At 34.4% G+C, this 24,303-nt stretch overlaps 1 protein-coding gene across 2 annotated transcripts in view; it reads right to left on the bottom strand.

Moving 5' to 3' along the window:
• Positions 1 to 24,303, bottom strand: part of RBM27 (RNA binding motif protein 27) — a 74,675-nt gene that overhangs the window by 19,865 nt on the left and 30,507 nt on the right. For both annotated transcript variants that reach the window (XM_026498985.4, XM_026498986.4), the window contains exons 9-17: positions 17,818 to 17,982; positions 16,040 to 16,189; positions 12,745 to 12,889; positions 11,953 to 12,106; positions 9,339 to 9,635; positions 7,516 to 7,656; positions 1,855 to 1,974; positions 857 to 931; positions 551 to 715 (exon numbers count right to left, since the gene is read on the bottom strand). In XM_026498985.4, the coding sequence (XP_026354770.1) occupies positions 551 to 715; positions 857 to 931; positions 1,855 to 1,974; positions 7,516 to 7,656; positions 9,339 to 9,635; positions 11,953 to 12,106; positions 12,745 to 12,889; positions 16,040 to 16,189; positions 17,818 to 17,982 (1,412 nt within the window). The remainder of the gene's footprint in view (positions 1 to 550; positions 716 to 856; positions 932 to 1,854; positions 1,975 to 7,515; positions 7,657 to 9,338; positions 9,636 to 11,952; positions 12,107 to 12,744; positions 12,890 to 16,039; positions 16,190 to 17,817; positions 17,983 to 24,303) is intronic.

Below are 24,303 nucleotides of genomic sequence, written 5' to 3'. Positions count from 1 at the left end.
TTTATTATTCTGAGTTCTCAAACGGCCAGAAATTAATCTAAAATTTCATTCAGAGCTGTGGCATAATGGAACCACTGTGTACAGCAAGTATTCTCCCAGGGTAAGGAAACAAATGGCAATTAACAAAATTAGACTTAAGTGGATCTAGAATTTCTGATTAATCTTTTCAACAGAATGCCACATTTTTACCTATATAAAGCCAATGATACCTTCTGTATATTAAGAGATGGTTCCACTGTACTACAATATTAGAAAATTCATGAAACAGGAAAATACACCTTTCTTTTTTTTGCCATCACTCTAGCAATTTCATCTTCAGGAAAGGGACTTAAAAATCCAGTTAAAAAACACATCTTTGTTCAAAGAGGGTATTAGCATCTCTTTCAAAGAGAGTACACAGAATACATAGAAACATTAAAAAAAAAAGTTACTCTAATTGTCTCCCCATTAGACTATTAGCTACCTAAGGGTTCCAATGTACTTTCAAAGAGCCAAGCACATAAAGAGATGTTCAATAATCCTATGCTGAATGGAAAATGCAAATAGATACCTCTGTTTTTGTCTTTACTTTAGATGGTGTGGAGACTGCAGAAGATGTTTTTAATTCATCTTTCAATTGTGAGATCTTTTCACCAAGCTCTTTCAAAGTCTTCATTATGTTTGCCCTCTCTTCTGGTTTCATGTTTTTGTTCTTTTCTAGCTTAGATATTAGCATCTATAAAATAAACAAAAAAGTGAAACTACACTTAGTAAGTTTTAATATAAATAACCCTTATAAACTTTACTCTGAGGGTATCTTTGTAAAATCCATTGTATCCATCAATTCCAGCAGGCAAATAATGAGCTCTTGTCTTACCTTCTGGCATTCTATTTGTTTTTCTAGCACTTCTTGCCTCTTTTTCCTCATGTCTTGTTGTAGCTTCATTGCTTCCTATATGAAGAGATTAAAAAAGTTACTAACGGATAATGAAATTTGCCAACATTTGCATGCATTTGAAAAAGACCAACTCATTTCTTCTGGGTCATCCCTATGCTTTACAAGAAAAATTTTGCTCCTAATCAAAAAACAGCTGAAACCAGAGATGAAACCTTTAAATATATTTTCTGTATAGAGTTTATATTTATAACTGTACTTTAAAAAATATTTAAAATACTAAACACTGTATCTATGACATTTATATTCACTTGAATGATGTGAATATATTTATGAAGAAAAACAAGAGCTGTTTTCACTTTCCAGTGTAATAAGCCAATACTTATTTTTCAAGTTTAAAGTTTAAAAAATGTGAGACGAAGATAGAGAACAGAAGTCATAGCAAATTCTATGGATTTCTGCCAAGAAAATATTGCCTCTCACCCCTCTGTTAATCAAATCTCCAATTATACTCAGACAATACATATAAATATCTATTTTAGTTGAAAAACTCTTATATGAGTTTAAATCTAAAAAGATAAGGAAACTCAGAAGTGAGTCATATGAATAACTACTACATAAATGTTTTACTTTATGTGAAACACTGTCTAACTTACAAAGCAAGAGAGGAATTAAAAGAGGAAATAATGAAATAAAACTCTCTGCTTCTTTACCTTGGAGGAAAAACAAACAGGACAACTCAGTGTTGTTTATTTTTATATGGAAAAAATTCTTTCCTTGTGCTGAAAGGCAACTGCAAAATAGTTTTTTGTCTGTTCATCTTTTTTTTTTTTCCAAATGTACACTGCATCAAGAAGCAGCTAAATAAACATTTAAATGTAGTTCCATAACAACATGAACTAGTCAAATGTGTTAACATAATCACTTAAGAATTCAATGGGTCGTTTCCTCTTTAAGGAAATTAGAATCAAGGCTGTTACCTGCTTCTTTTTAAGAACTTCTTGAACATCATGAGATTTAGACCCTGAACAAAGTTTTGAAGGTGTCTTTAAGTTTGAGGAGCTGTAAATCATTTTTGGATGGCCTGGAGCTGAAAATATCTATGAAACACAAATATAATTAAATTAAATTTTAGAACGGTTTTCAAGTAAATTTTTAGAAAGACTGCATGTATTTGGTTTTTTTCAGGAGTTAAAATTTTTTTTACATTTAAAAACTTCATTTACAAAACGAGTTTTTTATGTATACATAAATTCGACTGTCACTCAAATATAAAAACAAAAATTAATTTTAGCAAAAATGTTGTGTTTTGGAATGCAATTACATTACTCCTCTTCTCTTTGTATTTTTTTAATTGAGAGAAAAAGAACTGCAGCCCCTTGTATATAGGAGCTGGCCAACTACTCTGAGTGAGGCCTTACTGTCCCGTTAAACAATTTCACAGAGTATCAACCTCCAACAAGGCCACTTTTGGGACCAGGATGGGTCAAGACAAAAACAAGATCACTCCATTGACTGAACAGACACAAAAAAGAGGAATATAATCTAAACAGTAAAAACGACTAAATATCTCTCTAACCTAACAGGAATGACTGCAGCTTCTTTACCCATTATAGCTTTAGCCTCTAGTTTTCCCTCCTTCTAGGTTAAGACTAATTAAGATGTCTGATCACAGAATTACTCCTGTTTCCTTAAACCCTCCCTCCAAATCACCTAACACAGGATTAGGGTACTTTGTAATCATAATCTTCTTATATTTAATCAAATGCTACATGAATTTATAATAAAACATAAGACAAGCAGTTAGCTCACAGATCTGAGCAAAGTGGTGGTCATCTCTACTATGCCAGGTTTGGTATTTAGATTCCTTTCCCCTTCTGAACAGACCACTCTCCAGTTAGTCTTCCCTTAAGGAACAGCAGAACGACATGGTACAGCACAATCTCTCTGGTACAAGTCTTTCCTAACATACACTCCTCTTTTATCTTTTAATTAAATATATGATATAAAGGACACAGAATATAATTGAGAAATTCACAGAAAATTCAATTGTGTAAACATCATTAAATATTCAGAACCAAATACAAAACTTCTCTCAACCGTACAATAGTTAACTGTCCTCAAAATTAAGCTACCTTAACTACACAGGGGGTCTCTGAAGTACTGTAGGAACCCTACATAGCTGAAATTCATGTTATTATTTATTAAAATAAAAATGGCAACACCTACAAATTACTGAGCACTTAGCATGCATTAAACACTTCTCCTTCCTTGCTTCACTAACACGAAATTTTTCAATCCCCGTAGAAACTCAATTTATTGAAAAGGTAACCATGCTTTACCAACATGAAAATTTTCAATTCTCACAGCAACTCAACTTACTGAAAAGGAAACCAATGTTCCTGAGTTATTCTAATACAGCTAGTAAGAGGCAGGTCAAGTTAGTCGGGGCTGTCTGACTTCCAAAATCTGTAATTGTCTTTGTTTTGGTATCTTTTTATAATGGAATTTTTGAAACAAAAGAGTTGTATTACCAATTTGATGTATCTATCACCAAGCACCAACAATTATCAGGACAAAAAACAGTAGTTCCCCCTTATCCACAGTTTGGCTTTCCATGGTTTCAGTTACGTGAGGTCAACTGCGGTCTGGAAACAGATGACCCTCTGACTCATCAGAAGGTCATTAGTAGCCTAACACTACGTCACAATGCCTGTATCACTCACCTCACTTTCCCTTATCATGTAGGCATTTTATTTTATCATTTCACTTCATCACATGAACAAGGATGAGTACAGTACAATATTTTGAGAGCGACCTCTCTTTTATTAAAGTATATTATTAGAACTGTTCCATTTTATTATTATTGTTACTCATCTCATTGTGCCTATTAAACTTTATTTTGGGTAGGGATATACAGGAAAAAACACAGTGTATATATATATATTTAGGGTTTGGTACTATTTGTGGTGTCAAGCACCCACTGTGGGTCTTGGAAAGTATCCCCTGCAGATAAGCGGAGACTCCTATAATCTTGTTTTACTTAAATCCCCAACTCCACATTCATACCATGTTGTTTTATCAGTAAATATTTCAGTTGTATCTTTAAAAGGTAAGGACCCCCCTTTTAAAGATAACCACAATACCATCATCACACTTAAAAGATAGATGTGATTAGATATTCACATCCTAAGATTGTATTATAAATTTCTAAACATTTTTTTTCCCATTTGAATGGGATCTATTAAAGTCCATCTACTGCAACTGGTTATATCTCTTTCAAGTCTCCTTTAATACTATTTCATTTCCCATTGCTTTCTTTTCCTTGCAAATTGTTGAAGAAACCATGTTACTCATCCTGCAGTATTTGCCACAGAATTCTATGATACCCTGGTAACATGCTCTGCTGTCCTAGAATTTTCTTTAAATTAGTGAGTAGATCTAGAACCTTTATGACAATTTCTCATTCTTTGACAGGACTCTAGAAATCTCTGACAACTTCATTTTCTGGCTGGATAAAATATTCTAGGGTCATCTGGAACACTGTCAGTCCCAGATCTGGGGAAAGCCATTTCTTCAAGAACCCCTGGCTCCTCTGAGTGCTTGGGAGGGGGCAGGGGGTCATTACCCTTGGAAAGACTATTATTTCTAGATCTTTTCAGTGAGCAGAATTAAGAAATGTTCTAGAGTTTTTTATTGCTTGTTTTTTAAGATAAAATGGTATCTGAATTTGTATCAATACAGTTAATCCTTGAACAACTCAGGAGTTAAGGGGTGCTAACCCCCTGCCCCACAGTCAAAAATTCACATATTTAACTTCTGATTCCCCCAAAACTTAATAGCCTACTGTTGACCAGAAGCCTTACTGATAACATGAACAGTGAACACATATTTTGTATGTTATATACTGTATTCTTACAAGATAAGCTATAGAAATCGTTTAGAAAATCATAAGAGAAAATACATTTACACTCTTTACTGTAATTACTTTAAAAATCCATGTTTAAAAGAGCCCGGATGTCCACTGATGGATGAATGGATAAAGATGTGTGTGTGTGTGTGTGTGTGTGTGTGTGTGTGTATAGCCACCAAAAAAAAAAAAAGAAATCTTGCCATTTGGAACAATGTGGAAAGAACTAGAATATATAATGCTAAGCAAAATAAGTCAGTCAGAGAAAAGCAAATATGATTTTACTCATATGTGGAATTTAAGAAACAGATGAACACTGAAGGGAAGGAAAAATAAAATAATATAAAAACAAAGAGGGAGTAAATCATAAGAGACTCTTAACTACTGAGAACAAACTGAGAGGGGCTGGAGGGGAGGTGGGTGAAGGGGTGGGGTAACAGGGTGATGGACATCAAGGAGGGCACTTGATGTAATAAGCAATGAGTGTTAACTGCAACTGATGAATCACTAAATTCTACCCTGAAATTAATAATACACTGTATGTTAACTAACTTGAATTTAAATAAAACCATAAGTAAATAAATAGGTAGATAAATAAATAATAAAGACCCATGTTCAGGTGGACCTGGCACAATTCACATCCATGTTGTTCAAGGATCAACCATACTTTCAATTCAAAGCAGGACTACAGTGTTTTTACTTATCTCACCTACCGTACACTTCTTTTCAACCACACTAAAAATCTCAGTTGTCAGTGACAATATAATCCTTCATTTGATTTATCCTACAATGCTCACAAACCAGTTTCAGAATACCAACACTGGCAACAACATGATTGCTGAAAAATACTTTTTGAAATTGCTTTTTGTGGGGCACCCGAGTGGTACAGTTGGTTATGTGTCCAACTCTTGGTTTCTGCTTAGGTCGTGATCTTAGGGTCATGGGAATTAGCCCCAAGTCAGGCTCCATGCTCAGTGCATAGTCTGCTTGGGTTTCGCTTCCCTTTCTCTGCCCCTCCTTGCCATTTGCTCACGCTCATGCACACTTTCTCTCTCTCAAATATTTTTTAAAAATTGCTTTTTGTCTTCAGGGTTTATCTCACTACGAATATATAGTCAAGTAACTAAAAGTACCTTTTATGTAAACATTAGTTCATTTGTTTCATTTTTCTTTTTAATTTTTAGAGATGATTTTTTTCATTTTATTTTATAACCGCATTCACCATTTACATGGTTCCAAGACAAATCTCCAAAACAAAACATAGTCAAAGCTGTCTAGTTTCTTCTATCCTTACCATAATCACCAAGACTTAAATTTTAGGAATTAAAAAAAATTTTTTAGTTAATTTCAGAAATTTTTGTTTCTGTTAATAAGCAAATACTTAATATGTGTTCATTGGACCTACTTGTTTAGACTAACAGGGCTGACTATATATGTTTTGTTCCATTTTACTTTTTTACCTAATATATCCTGATGATCACCACATGGTTCATATGAAGATACTACTCCTCATTCCACTGTAAAGTTGCACATACACTGTTCTATGAATGTACTACTACATTTTAAGTAACTAGTCCCCTACAGATGGACATCTGGGTTGTTTCCAGTCTTTTGCTATTATAAGGAGTCTACAATTAGTAGCCTAGTATGTACATTTTTTCATAGTTTAACAAATGTACTTTTGGCATACATTCTGAGGAGGATTATTACTGGTTTAGAAAAAATGCATACATAATTTTGCCAGACACTGCCAAATTTGCTTTCATGGGGGTTGTACCATTTAGCATTTCCATTGGCATCTAAATCTCAGATCTTTTCAGAAATTATCCTAGTTTATTATGTAATTTTTAAAATGGATCTAATTTTATATTTTCTATATGGCTATCCAGTTACCCAAACACCATTTACCAAAAAGTCCATACTTTCCCCATTGACCTAAGATACTGTTTTGACATCTAAAAATTCCTATTTTCAAGTGAGTCTATTTCTCGTCTTTTATTCTGTTCCACTGGTCTATCCATGTGCCAGTATGGTTATACAGATTTCATAGTATTTTTTTTTTTTAAAGATTTTTATTTATTTATTCGACAGAGATAGAGACAGCCAGCGAGAGAGGGAACACAAGCAGGGGGAGTGGGAGAGGAAGAAGCAGGCTCATAGCGGAGGAGCCTGATGTGGGGCTCGATCCCATAACGCCGGGATCACGCCCTGAGCCGAAGTCAGACGCTTAACTGCTGTGCCACCCAGGCGCCCCGATTTCATAGTATTTTTTAATGTCTAATACGTCTAGTCTCCCCTTGTTCTTTTTCAGAATTTTTCAGGTCTTCTTTGAAATAATCACCATTGTGGAAAGTCACTGTACAGATATATTCCTAAAAGCAAAGAAACTACTTAAAATATATTCCAAAGTTTGACTTCTGATTATGACAGAATTTTCTTCATTATGTTCTTACTTAAAGAAGAAAAGAAATGGACTAAGAAAGACATCTATTAACAAATGGCTAAAATTCTCAAATTCCTACTTCGCTTTGAATAGGAAAAAAATTTAACTAGCTTATTTCTGGCAGAATCATGGAAATTAGAGAAGTATACCTGCCACACTTAGGTTAGCTCTCACATTTACCTTGACTGAAGAAACAAGACATTACAAATTTGGATGAAAGTCAATTTCTTAATTTCTCTGTGTCACTGACCAGCTTTAAATATATCTGAGGATCATAGAAATACGTACCTGGCAATCTTCTCCAGCACCACCTGACTGATTCAATAAGTGTGATGCATCACTCTGGTTACCACTTGCATGTCCAAGACGATGTTTAACAGGAACTTTGTTAAGAACATAGGCGCCCGATGTCTGTGGTTTACTCATCATCTGCACACACAAAATAAACACATACGTGGTAAAAGTTTTTAAAATGTCCAAGAATGATACAAATTCAGGGGGGTGATTACCATGGGGAAGAAAATAAAGAAATGAGAAAGGAGGGTGCTTCAATTATCTATAAGGTTTTATTTTTAAGTGGCAGATATACAAATGATTGCTATTATCCATACTTCTATGGATGTCTGAAAAATGTCATAACAAAATGCATACATATATGCTCATACAGATAAAAATTTCTAATAATTTTTTAAATGTTCCCTTTAAGGGATTTGGGGGTTTTAACTGATGGTAGCTTACATCAATAATAGTAGCTTGGAGAGACTATGGACTATGAGAAACAAACTGAGGGCCTCAGAGGGGAGGGGGGTGGGGGACTGGGATAGACCGGTGATGGGTAGTAAGGAGGGCACGTATTGCATGGTGCACTGGGTGTTATATGCAACTAATGAAGCATCGAACTTTACATCGAAATCCGGGGATGTACTGTATGGTGACACAATATAATAAAAAATCATTAAAAAAAAAATAAGTATTCATAGAAAAAAAAATAATAGTAGCTTGGTGCATGTATATATGTATATACGCTCATACAGATAAATATGCATGCTTATATGTTATATATGCTCATTCAGGTAAAAATTTCTAATAATTTTTTAAATGTTCCCTTTAAGGGATTTGGGGATTTTAACTGAGGGTAGCTTATAACAATAACAGAACAGGGTCTAATAGATCACAAAGGTGACAGTATCACTTTTATGCACCACCTGGTCAACATCTAGGGGAAGCATTTACCTTTGGGCTCTAACATGAAGTGGGACATAGACAAAAGAAATTCAGGCTTAGGTGCAAATAAAAAGGATGATGACTGGACTTAAAACTATGTACGGTAAGATATCCTTTTTAAAAATCTGAATGCATTTAACTGAAACAAGAGAACACCCAGGAAAAGGTTATGATTATCATCAATATTGGAATGGCTCTAGTGCATGGTAGTTTGTTCTTTCCTTCCTTCATCTATTCATTCAAGTGTATTATGAGCAATACATGCCAGGCCTTGTTTTAGGCATGGAAAACAGAATGAATAAAATAGACAAAATCCCCATTTTCTTGGAGCTTACATTTCAGTTTTAAAAGTTTTAAGAGCTTTTTAAGAGTTTTCTACATGGAAAAATTAAGACAGAAGAGTGGGTAAAAGGATGACTGATTCTAACACAAAACAAAGCAAAAGTTCTAGATTCAGAGTTGTCTGGTAGTGGACAGTTACTACATTTTACTGTTGAGAAGAATCACTAAGGGTATTTCTTTAAACATGTAGATTTATGGGCCTCATATTCTAAAGACTGACTCTATAAGTTAGGGGAGATAAGGCCCAGGAATTTGTACTCAGGTAATTAATTCCAATAGAACAGCACTTGTCTAACTTTACGGTTCATTAGAATCATCCAGAGAGCTTGCTGAGGCCCCAACCACAGTGATTCTGACTGAGTAAGGTGGGGTGAGGTCCAAGAAACTGCATGTCTGGTAAGTTCTCAGGAGAGGAGATGCTACTGTCTGCAGATAAAACTGAGTGGCTTTAACATAAATCACCTAAGGACCCAAACTGAGAAACAATGATCTAGATAGAAGATGGGACTAGAGGACCTCTCATCCTCTGTGAACCAGTGGATTACCTTCTGGATACCCCCATGTACTGTAGAGGGAGGAGACTGGGCCACCAGCACCTGCTGCTGATGAAGGTGCTGTGGCAGATGATGGTGCTGTTGTGACAGGTGACTAAGTGTTTGCTGCTGCTGCAGGAGTAGCTGTGTTGGAGACTGTAGTGCTGGCTGCTCGTTGTTTTCTCTATGCCACAGAACTCGAATGAATCGGTTGTTTAGAACTGCTTCAGTGCTGGAAATGGCTTTCCTGGCCTCCTCATTGGTAAGATACTGGATGAGTGCTGCTTCCGGATCTCCCTTAAAAGCAACCTGTAAGAAAAAACAAAAGCATCAACAAAAAAATCCACAGAAATTAACAAATAGTTAAATGCAAATAAATTACTGAAGAAATCAATAATTCAAAAGTAGGGAAGAGCCTGCTGAAATCCATTCTGAATGCTTTGTAAATAAAGTTCTTCATCCCTCTAAAAGATAATATGCATATTTTCCAAAATGATACATAAAAGAATATTAGATAATTCAATAAATAATCCTAGTAATGTTACCTAACCACTTGGGGAAAAGTTGTTAGATCCCTCCCAGATATCTTACATTCAAATAAACTCCAGAAAAGGAAACTATTTTACAATAATAAACAAAACACCTGATAAAAACACAGAAGAAAAAAGGGTGGACATCTGTATAATCTGAGTGTTTGGAAAACCTTTTTATGCATACCTATAAAAGTAGGATCCATAAAGACAAAGAACAGGAGATTCTACCACATAAAATTTTAAAATCTGTCAATCCAAATATGCCCTAAACTAAATGATGAATGGAAAAACTGTTTTTAATATATATGACAAGCAGTGGCTTAGAAAAGCACTATTGTAAATGCCTTCAAAAAAATGGGCAAAGACAACAGGCACATCCAAAAATAAAACCTGCAAAAGATCTATATAAGAAACATATTTTAAAAAAGCAAATTAAAACAAGTATAATTTTTCACTTACGAAACTGGCTAAAAAATTTTAATGGATCCACATTACAGTGCTGATGAGGGTTCATACAGTGCATTTGGGAGTATCAACTGGCACAACCCTTTTGGAGAACAATTTGGCAGCTCAAATAAAAAGTCTTAAAATTCCCTTTAATTCAGCAATGCATCATAAAAAAATAATGAAGGTTCAATGACAAGGAAGCTCACCACAGCATTGTTTTTATATAAAGCAATAAAACAACAGAAATTCCCAACAACAAAGAACGTAAACAAATTATGGCCTATTGTTAGGGACTGATTTATGACCTCCCTCCCAAATTTTTATGTTGAAATCCTAACCCCCCAGTGTGACAACATTTGGAGACAGGGCTTTTAGGAAGTAATTAAAGTTAAATGAGGTCATAACGGCGGGGGCCTGATCAGATGGTACTGGAGGCCTTATAGAAAGAGGAAGAGATCTCTCTCCCCTTCCACAACTCCAGGACAGCAAGAAAGTTGCGACTGGCAAAGCAGAAAGAGAATCCTCATCAGGAACCAACTTGGCTAGCACCTTGATTTTGGACTTCCCCCGAAATAAGTTTTTGTTGTTTAAGCCACCCAGTCTATGGTATGTGTTACGGAAATCGGACGAGACTCACTGACCAAACTACATTAAGCCATCTTATTTTTTCTAAATGCTGTAAACAATAACGACCTAGGAAACATCTTAAGAGAAAAAAGGCAGTCAGAGACATTTGGTATGACTTTGTATTCTTGAAGTGTGTAAAGTATTTTTAAAAGGAGAACATGTGTATATGTGCATATGTGTGTTCTTCCATATAAACAAATATAGTATGTCTTCTCATTAAAATATTAGTAACTATTATTGCAGAGTAGTGAGATTCAGGTGATTTGTTTTTTCACTTTTGTTTAATGTACTTCCAATCATCTATAAAATTAAACATGTACTACATTCAGGGACAAAAAAACTGCTTAAAAATCTCTCAAAAAGATTTCTCTGAGTTCTTTGAAATATCAAATTTCCTAGTACTACTTTCTTAAACTCAGTTATATAAATCACATTTGGTTTGATGACAACACTAACCATCAGGGGTGACTAACTGAAACTGCAAATTAATGAGGCCTTCCAAATACTCTCAATTACAGCATAACACTCAACCACAAATTCATAAATTGGAGACAGCAGAATACAATTTATGAAATATTAGATAACATGTTATACTGCCTAGAATTCTCAAGATTAGAACCATCCATAACCAATTACTATTTCACTGCAATATAAGAGTCATTCAGTAAACAAAATTACAATCTTAGAAATTACCAAAAATCTCACCTATCTAGTTAGAATACTAAAGCAGATTAAAAAGTCATTTGTCCAGAGATAACACTATGAACAAAAATACACTAACTAGCCTGTGTGTCTTTCAAGAAGAAGTTGTGGATAAGAAACAAATGCATTTAAAAATACAAATTCAGCTTAACAATTTCATCATAAAATTGTGTATCGAGCTATATAGTGGAGTTTAAAACACTTAGCAGAGATAATGAGAGTAATTACTGGCTCATTTAAGCAAAATGAACTGGTAAGAGTATTTTCAAAGATGCATAAAACCACATTAATTCTGTCACCAACCTAGCCACATTTACCTGGATGTTTACAATAGTTCCAAATTTGCTGAAGTGTTCGTTGAGCTTGGTAATATTGTTCAATTCCTGAGGGATTTTCTTGACTTCTAATTTGGTGTTTGTATACTGATTCTTTCTCAAGAATCCTGGTTTACTCTGACTGTTATTCCCTTGCCTGAAAAGAATATTAATAGATCTTGATTAATTCCCCCACCTTACACCTAGCCACGAGAAAGGTCAACAAATAATTTAAGTTTATGTGTATTAAAGCACCATCTGTAAGACATTCTTACATTCTTGAGAAATATACTTAACATTCTTCAGAAATTACTATATAATTTTCACATCTTCCTTGTAGAGAGAAAGAAAGAAGACTGAATGGCAAAAGATGACAAAACGAAAAAGACCCAAATGAGATAAAAAATCATATGGTACAAAGATCCACAACAATTACCAAGGAGTCTAACTTTAAAGCAAGGAATGAACATCATTTTTTTTAATGGCATGTTTTCCAACTTTGGCAAAAGTACGTTGAGTTTTTCCTCTTTACTACTCATTTCCAGTGTCTCAATAATTCTTAATACTGGGCTAGGCCTAGATATAGTAAATACAAATTATTAATATCTATTATTAATATTCTGTTAGCTCTTCCATTTTTAAGATGTTCTAATGATGCCTCTGGGAACCCTAACTTTGAGACACATAGTTTGAAAATCATTGATTAATGACAGCTCTTAATTTTACAAATTAACTAATGCACACAACAATAACAAAAACACCAATTAGATGTTACTAAGTAGCAAATTATCTTACTTTCCCAGCCAAGGTTTCTTTGTGAGTGGCCCTTCCAAACCACTTATAGCTCTTTTTCGGCTATCTGGTTCAAGAACTACTCTGGTTATGTTGCTATTAATTGAAACAGGAACTGGTGGTTCAGTCTGGATGACAATGTTAGCAGCTGTTGAAAACAAAAATTAACATTACTAACAATGCATGGTCCTTGGGGAATTTCAAATGATTAAAATATTTAGCCTAAAAGCTAAAAAAGCACAGTGAATAGCACCAAACTACCATCCCTTTTCAGAAATGCTTAACAGCAAGAAAAAATTATCAACTGCCTTTTTCTCCTTTTTCAAAAAATACAACATCCAAGTTTAAAAAGTCATAGGCAACTCCAATGTAATAACTAATTCAGGCAAGGATCCTCAATGGATGCAAAAAAATAAATCGGTGAAAGACTGTTACAGAACAAGATATTTTTTTTAGAAAAAAATTTTTTTAAAGATTTTATTTATTTGAGAGAAAGAGAGCACGCGTGCAGCACCACAGTGGGGGGGGGGGCTGCAGGGAGGGGGAGAGGAGAGGGAGAAGCAGGCTCTGGGCCACCTGGGTGAGCAGGGAACTCTATGTGGGGCTCAATCCCGGGACCCTGGGATCATGACCTGAGCTGAAGGCAGATGCTTAGCCCACTGAGCCACCCAGGTGCCCAAACAAGATACTTATGTGGTGCCGAAGTACCACTCCACAAGTGATTACACTACAAAGGAGAGATCTAACTATTATCACTGCAGGCAAGCAATCAAATTTAGCACCATAAATATTGTGAAATTATTTGTATTCTGATGTGATTCAATAAAAAGTCCACCTAGATAGGATATTATATTTTCTTATGTGCAGCAATTATAATTTTCTTATGTGCAGCAAAGATACGGTGCTTATATGTGACTACACCTTATTCCTGAATGTAAAATAAAGGATCTAAAGTGCACAATCCCTACAACACACTTTCAAGTAGTTCAAGAAAAAAAAAATGTGAAGGGAGAAGGGAAGAAAGGAGGAAGAGAAGAATGTGTATGTATACAAGCAAGCACTCACACCCAAAGGTGACAAACACAGTAACAAATGGTGAACCAAAGTGAAGGTATTTAGATGTTTATTGTACTTCGATTTTTTTGTAGGTTTAAAAATTTTCAAAACTCAAACGTTGGAAGAAAAATCCAAAGCCAACACTATAAACTGGCATGTTTCATTCACAACATTTAAAACTAAAATACTTTAACTGACCTTACAATGGCTCATCTGTGGGTGGGAAGAGGTGTGTTGAATAAAAAAGTAAGTTAACACCAATCTATGCCTGACATACTCTGAATATTCTCCTTAACTTTAGTAACTCCACCAAAAGTAAAGCTAGCAGCAAAGAGTAACATGTAGGGCTAGATATCTATGTGGTGCCAAAGTACCACTCCACAAATGATTACACTACAAAGAGAGATCTAACAATTATCACTGCAGGCAAGCAATCAAACTTAGCAACATAAATATAATGAAATTATTTGTATTCTGATCGGGGGATTTCACTGTGTGACAGTGAAATTGTGAGGCAAGCTCACTCATTTAACATGTATTTCTTCAGTAGCTGCTACAGCTCCAACAATTATATTAGACCTTATGTGTAAGTTCGTGAACAAAGTCACTATGATCTCTGACCTTCTATGGCGTTTGTTTTTAGAAGGCTAATGCAGATAACAATTGTGATGGCATAAAGCATTCTAGAATTTGAAATGCCATTATATCTTCCCTAGAATACTTTTGATGACCTCTTAACATTGCTTCGTGCTTTTCTTTACTGAAGTGTTTTATAAGGAAAGGAAAGAGATACATAGCTAGAACTTCAATGACTTGCCAACGCAACAAACCAAGCCTGTTGTACAAAAACCACATGACTTCTGAGTGAGATTATCCATGAATTACTATACATGAACGCACACAAAGACCAGACTAGTGGCAAAAGGAAAACATGAATTTCTGAGAATATGATCTTCCCACTAATTTCAAGTAATCTGGTAATAATTTATGCATTATAGCACAGAAGGTAAAAGCACATTCTTCAGAATTAGATACGCCTGGGTTCAAGTTCCAGTTCTGTCATTAATCGCTGTGTGACCTTGGGCAAGATCTTTTAACCTCTCTAACCCTCAGTGTCTTTATCTGTAAAAAGAGAATAAAAATAGTACCACTTTCAAGGAGTTGCAGGAAAGGAATACAAGAGATAATACTACATATAAAAGCATTTGGTTTCTTCTTGACACAAAACTGTTAGTCTGTAACAGTGATATTAATGGTAGTAAAGAGAAGTTAATAAAAGCAAGACAGGAAAGAAGGTAAGAACAGGAAAATGGACACCATGTAATTAAATCAGAAAAATACTGTCAGGATGGCCCATGGCCAGTCATTCGAATTAAAATTAAATATTACAAATCAAACTATGTAAGAAAGAAGAAATGGAACGTCATCAAGCTTTCTAGCCCAACCTTTCTGAGGGGAGGAGAAAGAAGGACATCAACCCATATTAAAGGTAAATGCTTGGGGCGCCCAGGTGGCTCAGTCGTTAAGCATCTGCCTTTGGCTCAGGGCGTGATCCCGGATCCCTGGGATCAGGCCCCGCATCAGGCTCCTCCGCTGGGAGCCTGCTTCCTCCTCTCCCACTCCCCCTGCTTGTGTTCCCTCTCTCACTGGCTGTCTTTCTCTCTGTCAAATAAATAAATAAATAAAATCTTTAAAAAAATAAAAAAATAAAAGTAAATGCTTGCATTTAGTCTTTATTTTATTTTTCTGCATTTAGTCCTTAAAGTTTTCTAACTATGCTTTGCAAAGGTCCTAACATATGGTTGTAATCACAAATACCAAAAAAGATCAAATGATAATTTTATTGCAGTGTTTCAGATTCTCAGTTATTAGTGTGAAGCACAGCTCTTATAATACAAAGGAGGCCCTTAAATGATCAGTTCTTTGAGGGCAAGGGACCATGTCATTTCATCTTTCTTTACCTAATATCTAACATAGTGCCCAGTAAATAGCTAAAACATAAAGGTCTACAAAAATAGCAATTAAAAATGTAAGCATTATTTTTATTTTAAATATATCCTAATTATAGCTTTAAAATAAAATTTGGAGATACAATTATTCAAACACATTTATTTGATAATTATATAGCACTCTTCAAAAAGACAATGTGTAAGTAATTCTGAACTTTAGTGAGGTCTAAACTGCTAAATTTAGTGAACTCCTGTATAACAATAGCATCAAAGAAAGTATGAGGCAGTCCCACCTCTTGGATTTGCATCCATATCTCCAGATGTTAGGCCAATCAGGTTTGGGCGCTGTGTCTGTGTTCTTGAAAAGAACTGTCTGTACTGAGATCTACCAGAACTGGTAATACTAGGAGCTTCTGGATTATAACCATCTGGTTCATATGTATCTGGGGGAAAACAAAACAAGACACATAACAAATCAGAGAGAAGTTAAGTAATTTCTCATTAATAAAATAAACAACTGCAAAAATGAATTTTTTCTTCAACAAATTTATCAATCTATACATATATATCTGAATTACAGTATATAGATATACCTGTTAGAAGTGAAAGAAATGAAAATGCTCCTGTCCCAAAATACAGATACACAGATCCATGCTTAATTATGGAGATATTCCCAGATTCATTTACCTAGCCATTTTTATCCTCTATATTAATCGCTTAATCCTAGAAACATGCACATACATGAATACCATATATAAAGGACTGGTTGAGTTTCCTCAATTACCATGTCTCACCAATTTCCAGGTACACTTAATTAGGGGGAAATCAATCTAATTTGGTTATTGGTTATGTACAGTTTAAAATGGAAATATAATAGCTGGTTTCATACATAAAACATTTCAAATGCTTTATTTCCAACACCTAAATAAATTTTATATGTCTAAACGTAATCACGATCTTACTACCAACTACCTTATCAATGTCCCTTTTATCACATTCCCTTTGTTTTCTCTAAAACTAAATATTTAATTTTTAAAATCTAATGCTAAATAACTATTTTGTTAGTGTTAAAGAAATTCTGAGTGTTCATCTCTAAACAGTATATATCCTCTTCATCCTACATAAAATCAAAGAACGGTTAAGATTAAGTGAAGACACTGGTTTTCCCCACTGTGCTTCAGAAGTCCTTGCATCTCTTTTTTATTTTCTTAGTGGAAAAATTCTCTATGGCGTTCATATGAAGTTTCAGCTACAAGGTAAGAGACATTCAGATCCTTATTAACGGCAAATCAGTTCTGTGATTCAAAGTAGGTGATCAGCAAATTATTATAAAAAAAGTTTTCAGTTACCACTTGGTAGTCTTGACAGAAGATCTCTTATAGTTAAAATCTCCTATAGCTGCAGGAAGTTTTAAAGAAGTTACACAATCAAATGACCTTGTTCTATAATTCCCGAGAATACACAGAACCCCTAGAAACTTAAAAGTCCTTAAGTCAATTACGATGAACTGAAATCCAAGGGCAAAGTGAGAAATGTTAAAAACCTCATGAGACGCCCACGAAGCACTCCACACAGGTCTTCAACATGTACATGTAGGTGGGAGGGGGAGTTTTCAAGATACCACTGCATTATACACAGCCAGTCCATACATGGGGTGGGGGGCGGGGGGAGACATAATCATCCATGATCAGCAAGAAATCAGATGTTTTTGTTTCGTTTTAAAAAAAATTAACCTAGTTTTTCTTGAAATATATCAATGATTAGAAAACATTCAAATATCCTCTTCCTATTTACTGGATTAGAAATTAGTTCAAAGAACTAGCATGACTTTTGTTCCTGAGGCACTAAAACTCAACATAGAGGACACCAGAGATAACAGACACACAGGAGGCCTCATCATCTTGCAACCACTAGGGACAAATCAAAGACGCAGAGGAAAAGGAAAGAAAACTACCTAAGAGCTTTAATGGAACTTTGTGACAGCAGATCAGGATGCCAGCCACCACTCAGGCTGGCAGGCTGTGGTACAAAAAGATCAGAGAGGTGGATGGCCATTTGTAGCAAAGCTTACCTGGGACCAGAGGGGTGGGGCTGGAGACTGAGGTATGGTACCCAATGGAGGATCCCATGAGGTTTCGAGGTGGCACCAAACGAGCTGCCAACAGAGGAGGCGGTGTCCCCAACTGAAGTCGCTCAGATGCAGCAGCACCATGTTCACGAGAGTACATGGGCTGTCCTACAGGGGAAAGAATAGGAGGGCAGCTGGGAATGAGAGTCACAAGCTTCTCAGGTAATGCCGTACTTCCTGAGACTTCAGCCAAGAACAGAGAAAGTACACCAATGGGAATGGCAGTCGAGAAACGTATTACTGAGATTCTTCCTAACTCAAGAAACAGACATACAAGTGGTTAGGATGCACTAAGGTATAAAGAAAGAATAAGAATTAGGTAGTATGACTGCATAGTCATAGAAGTGAAATGTGCAGTCAACCATATCACACTATCAGACAAATGTGCCCTGAGCTATTACTCATATAGAGACTTGTATCCAATAAAAACATGTAGTTTTGAAGACTGTCATACCCATCAAAACCAAAAACTGTTCTCCTCAAACTCACATAATTTCAGGTTCACACAAAACTACTCCCATATCTAAGAGAAAAAGAATAAAGAAATCAAAAAAATTAAAACACACACACACACACACATACCACAAGCATACCCTCATAGAGAATAAGAAATATTCAAAAGAAAAAACTAAACAAGATAATGAAAACTTGTTACTCCTTAACACGTGGGTAACAAGTACAAAGAAAAAAAGGACAAAACCCCAGTTACAAAGACCAACCACTGTACATATGAAATCACCTCAAATATTAAGAACCACTTTTTGAAAGAAAGGACATTTAGTGCTCACATTTATTAATGGAACAATGTCTGACACAATGAAGTTAAATTTGGTAGAACAGGATTTAAAAAGAAGTATGAAAGAGCAGTTTTTTTCTCTCATTGCTCGCTTAATAGTATCTGTTTTCCTGACTACCCTATGAGACCTATTTATAATATTTACTCAATACTTTATATCTAAAGTCAGACATTCACTATGTGGCACAAGATAAAGTGAATTCAGAATTTTTTTTATACCCAATGACTGTCCCTAAAAGTTACGAATTTCCAAAAGATTTTTAATACACTTTAACAGAACAAGCCACAAAGCAACCACCTGATTTCACAGTAAATGTAGAAGGGAAACAGATGTAATAAATTTTACTATCCTTCTTCTCCTATATGCGAAGTAAAGGGGCAAGTGACGAATCATACTGTACAGCAGACCACAGAACTGTGTGCTTAGCACCAATTCTTTCAATATCTACATTTTAAAAGGCTCTTTCAATCATTGTTACAAAAACAATCTAACATATCAACAACCTAAAAATAGTTGTTAAGAATGACCTATTGTGCAGAATTTCTGCAGAATGAAGGAGTATACTAAAGAGAAAAATGGGGAAGTGCATTCTCAGTCCACATGACTGGTTTAAGTTTTTGACACAGCATTCAATGTACCCAGTATAATTAACTAATAACTGTCTCAAAGTGAATTGAAAAGTTAAAGGCTAATTTGCACAATGTCCTTTCAACACGAATGACAAAGAATATGCATTTAATTGCAGAAAGAAGGCTGTTTATTCAAATTAAGCCTGATGTTCTTCAACACCTGCTGAGATCTCTAAATACTATTTAAAAACAAAAAGCTTCCTTAGATAAAAGGCTGACTCTAGGTCTGGGCAGAAAATTAAGATGAATCTGGTATACTGTCATACACACACACACCTTGTGCTTCTAGAAGCAAGACAACTATCAAACACTAGGTGTGTCAAAAACAAAACAATCTGCAGGAGCCAACATGAAGAGGCTCCCATGGTCAAAGAAGAAACAATGTGAACACCAAAAAGGATGTAATGGGGTGAAACATATCAACATGTTAAAAATCCATGAGTTCATAATGACCCCTTTGGAAAATACTAGGAAAGCAGGTCATTCTTCTGAAAACTGACAAATGAAAGGAATCAAGTATTTATCCCGTCTTTCCTATAAAAACTGCATTTCAAGTTAACCAAATGGTTAACACTACTGAGTTTCACTTCATAGAATGCCAGTCAATAAACATAGAAGGAATTATAGAATTAGAATCACTTTTATATAGAATATAGAATTATAGATTCTATATATATAGATTTATATATATTTATATATATTTATATATATAAATATAGATTCTATATATAAATATAAATATAGAATTAGAATCACTTTTATAACCCCTAATGAAACAACAGATCTAAGCAGTGATCACAAATGGCTGCTGAAACCATGAGCAACTTTTAAAATGGATGAATTAAATGAAACACCTATATACATTGATCAATATTTACAACAAAGGAAAAAACTCGACATTATGTACATCACAGAATATTACAGTAGGAAACATATCAATAAAATATTCATGACAAAAAAAAAAAAACCCAGTGTGAATCTAAAGTCTCCAAATGTAGCCCCCAAATTTACAGGAAATAGAGAGGACTGAAGAATGTGTTAAATGACACAAAGGGATGCAATATGCCAAGTCCAGAATGTGAAAAAATTCTTCAGGACAATGTGTTTCTTAAATAAATGTCAAGGAAAAACCAAAAAAGAGGTACAGGAAATCATTAAAGATTTAAAGACTTAAGAAAGATATCTTCTAAATGTAATATATCACCTTGTTTGGATGCAGCTTCGAAAGAACCAGCTGGGAAAGGACACCTATGATACAGTTTGGAAATATGAATACTGATTGGATATGTGACAACGGTAAATACAAAAATTTGGGGAGTGTGATGAAGTATTGTGATAGTGTGTGTTTAATCCTTACCTTTTAGAGATACAGACTGAAGTTTTTACTGATGAAATGTTACGTTTGGGGGTGGTTCTAAAATAATCAAGTCAGGGGTGAGTTACAGAGGAAGCAAGATTAACCATGTATGTTGAGAAGCACTGAAGCCGGTGAGTACTTGAAAAGACTCCCGCAATATTTGCTTTCCTTTTGTGTGTATTTGAAATTTCCCAAAATAAGTTTTTCTTAAATCAAGTAACGGTGAAGGTGAGCTGGTCATAACTTATATTCATTCAGTTTAGCTCTGGTTGGCATAGAGAGTGACTAGATAATTCCAAACTGCAAACTTCCCCAATTCATGCTCCTATCTTAAGTTTTTCATGTATTTTACATGCCTGAGAGCAAAATTTTCACATTCTTAATGTTAACTTTAGTCAGATGAAGAGTCTTTACGCAAGCTGAAATTTTACTCTGTAATTTCCTGATTTTGTCATTAAGAGTATTCCCAGGAGACAAATCTTAAATTTTAAACTAAAAGCTCAATTAGAAAACAAAAAAGATACACCTTCTAATTACTGGCCATATTTATCATATATCTCTGTATTAGAATCCAAGGTCCCTAGCACATCATCTGAAGTTCCAGGGCCTAAACGGTGCCTGATGCATAGTAGGAACTCAATAAAGAATCACTTAAAGAAAGGATGAAAGCTTATTTATTAGAAGTATCCCAATGACCAGTATTTTGGATGAAACTCTGTATGTTGAAATGGGCAGTGAGATAATGAATATGTCACAAACCAAAGTAAAACACAGGAGACAGAAACCCCAGACAATATTCAATGACTCTATCAAATATCGATATACTTTTCTAGACATCAAAATCCATGATTCTACACTGAAAAATGTTCTATAGAATTAAACGAGGAATCTCAAGTTTAGTAGGAGTATAGTGTTTCAGTAATTTTAGAGAGTTGATAAGAGGAAATATATTTTCAGGAAGATAAAGATAATTTACATAAATTCATTTGAAGACTGACAACTGCCTTCAACCTAAAAATCAGTCTGTTGAATACAGGATATTATATTCTAGCATTACTTCTTCACACACTCATTAGAGTGAGCTTAGCAATCATAAAATTTTTCTACTAGCCTTCTTCAAAGAAACTTAACAGGTTGAATTTAAGGGAAAAAAGGGAATAAACTTGAAAATGGTACTATGAAAACCAAAAATATATACAATGAGTTGGTTAATTCAAATTATGGTACAATATTTTAAGTACTTCAGAGGAAATAGTTGATTTTGTAATAGGTGTTACCATATTGCTCTCTTTCCATACAATTTCAATTATATCTATGATTTGAGTCCTTTTCAGAGTATCTGTGACATTTTTAATTCAAGAAACAACAAAATTGGACTTTTTTTCTATTGACATCACCTTTTAAATAGCATTACAGGAGCCACCAATATCCTATCCAGTTATATGGTGGGGATAATTTCTTTTCTTCTGTTAATACTCAATTGTCTTATTCCAAAACAAGCAATAACCACAGCCGAAATGACGGTTTTATTTTTGACAGAATTAGTTCTTTTGTCACCTGTATTTCTGAGCCACTCTGTTCATCTAGTCATAACAGCAAAATACACTGTACTTGTTTTAAAAAAAAAAAAAAAACACATTCCTTTTCCACTATTAGATTTTCAGTTTCTTTGAAGAATCATTTCTTACTCATCTGTATATTCCCAATACCTAGCATTGAGCAGACTCCTATTTTTACCTCTAAAACTCCAGATTTCATTTTTCTTTGTATATTCCGGGTCTCTACTGACATAATTTTCACAACTAAATGCCATCTGATACACTCTATTCCATTTATAAACATTTTCTGTTATGAATTTTAAAGATAATTTTGACAATAAAATAGCCATTAATTTAAAATTTCCCAACTTATTAAACTTTGAGAGCTAATACATTGTAAACATAGTTTTTTACTTCATTTGAAGTGAAGTTCTAATTTTGGGGGAAATTACTGATTATACTATTGAGGAAAATATACCTGAACAATTTGAAAGATTCAAGTTATCTTGCCTAGAACAAAATTAAAAAAAAAAAACCAAAAACTTTTTAAATCAAGTGAATAGAAAGACATAAAAAAATTAATGACTAACAAACTACATTACACCAAAAAAAAAGTTTTACTGTTTCTTACACTGAGATCAGAAACTATCTCCTATTTTCAAATTTCTCTGAATTTTAGAATCAAAATTTAACTTTTAAAAAAGGAAGAGAGGGGCTCTTGGGTGGCTCAATTGGTTAAGCGTCTGACTCTTGATTTCAGTTCAGGTACTAATTTCATGGGTCGTGAGATCAAGCCCCACATCAGGCTCCATGCTCAGCAGGGAGTCTGCTTGAGGTTCTTTCCCTCTCCCTTTGCCCCTCCTCCCACTCATGTGTGTGTGCTCTCTTTCTCTAAAACAAATCAATTTTTAAAATAAATAAGAAAGAGAGTAGCTTGCACGGTAGAAAGTTTTAAATTGTCTGATACAAATAATTCTGTAACTTTCAAAACAGTTGCCAACCAACTAAATCTCTTTAAACCACTGATGCAATACATGAGACTACCCTCTAAAGCAGTAATTCACAAATGCCAAAAGGGTGTTATCACCTTTTACCTGTCTGAGACAAAAAAAGGGAAAAAATGTAATTAGTATTTCATAAAACCAAATATAAAAGGATAGTTCTTTATCCTGTATTTTAATGTAAAAATTTATTTTTTAAATTGAAATGACCCTAGATATTTTCACATACAATTCCCTGATGTGGCAAATAAAAAGTTGCTAACTACATCTCCCCCAAATTTTCTTAAAAATGTCACCAGCATCTGAAACAGAAGTTTGAAACTTGGGTTTTAAAAGGCCTTTACTAATATATCACAAAATATTTTTGCTTTAAAAAGAGAAAAATGATGTTCAAGTAACATGAAATTCACTTTTTTCATCCTGGCTCTCAAGCATGCAGCACAATCCCTGGCAATAGAAGGCATTCAATAAATATTTGCCCCATTAATGAATATGAAGCTAAGTCACTAAAATAAATGGTAACTGTCTGATTTTTATAAATTAAAATCAAAATGGAATTTCTACAGAGTGAGTCGTGATGTTAAATTTAACAATATTAAAATAAATGGTAATTGGCCAGACTTTTTAAAAAATTAAAAACAAAATAGAATTTTTATCGTGAGTCACAATGCTAAATTAAAAGTAAGAAAATGTGCCATCTGCAACAAACTCTCAGATAAATAATCCATTTTTTGTACTTACAAGTCCAAAGGCATTAGAAATTAAGAGATGAACCGGTGAGAATAAATGATACAAGATTGATAAATGCTGAAGATGAGTAATAGGTATATGGGAATGCATTATACTGTCTTCTTTATTTTTACATTTAAAATTTGTCTAAAAAATGAGAGAAGCAGTAAAACAATCATGCGCTGTAAAAAAGACACTATAGTGTTAGAAGACTGAATACTAAGATGTGGTTTCTGTTCTGAAGCTTAGCTGAACATAAAATTAACATACATGAAAAGAAATCTAACAGTAGGCCTACATACAATCATATGTCATTATGTAATAAATGCTTTTTGGTCCTGTAGGAGTTTACAACAGAGCAATAACGTTCCTCCCAAG

This window comes from Ursus arctos, unplaced genomic scaffold (genome assembly GCF_023065955.2).
Source record: "Ursus arctos isolate Adak ecotype North America unplaced genomic scaffold, UrsArc2.0 scaffold_5, whole genome shotgun sequence".
In the NCBI taxonomy this organism is placed as follows: domain Eukaryota; kingdom Metazoa; phylum Chordata; class Mammalia; order Carnivora; family Ursidae; genus Ursus; species Ursus arctos.
This window is presented reverse-complemented; position numbering and strand designations above follow the sequence as displayed.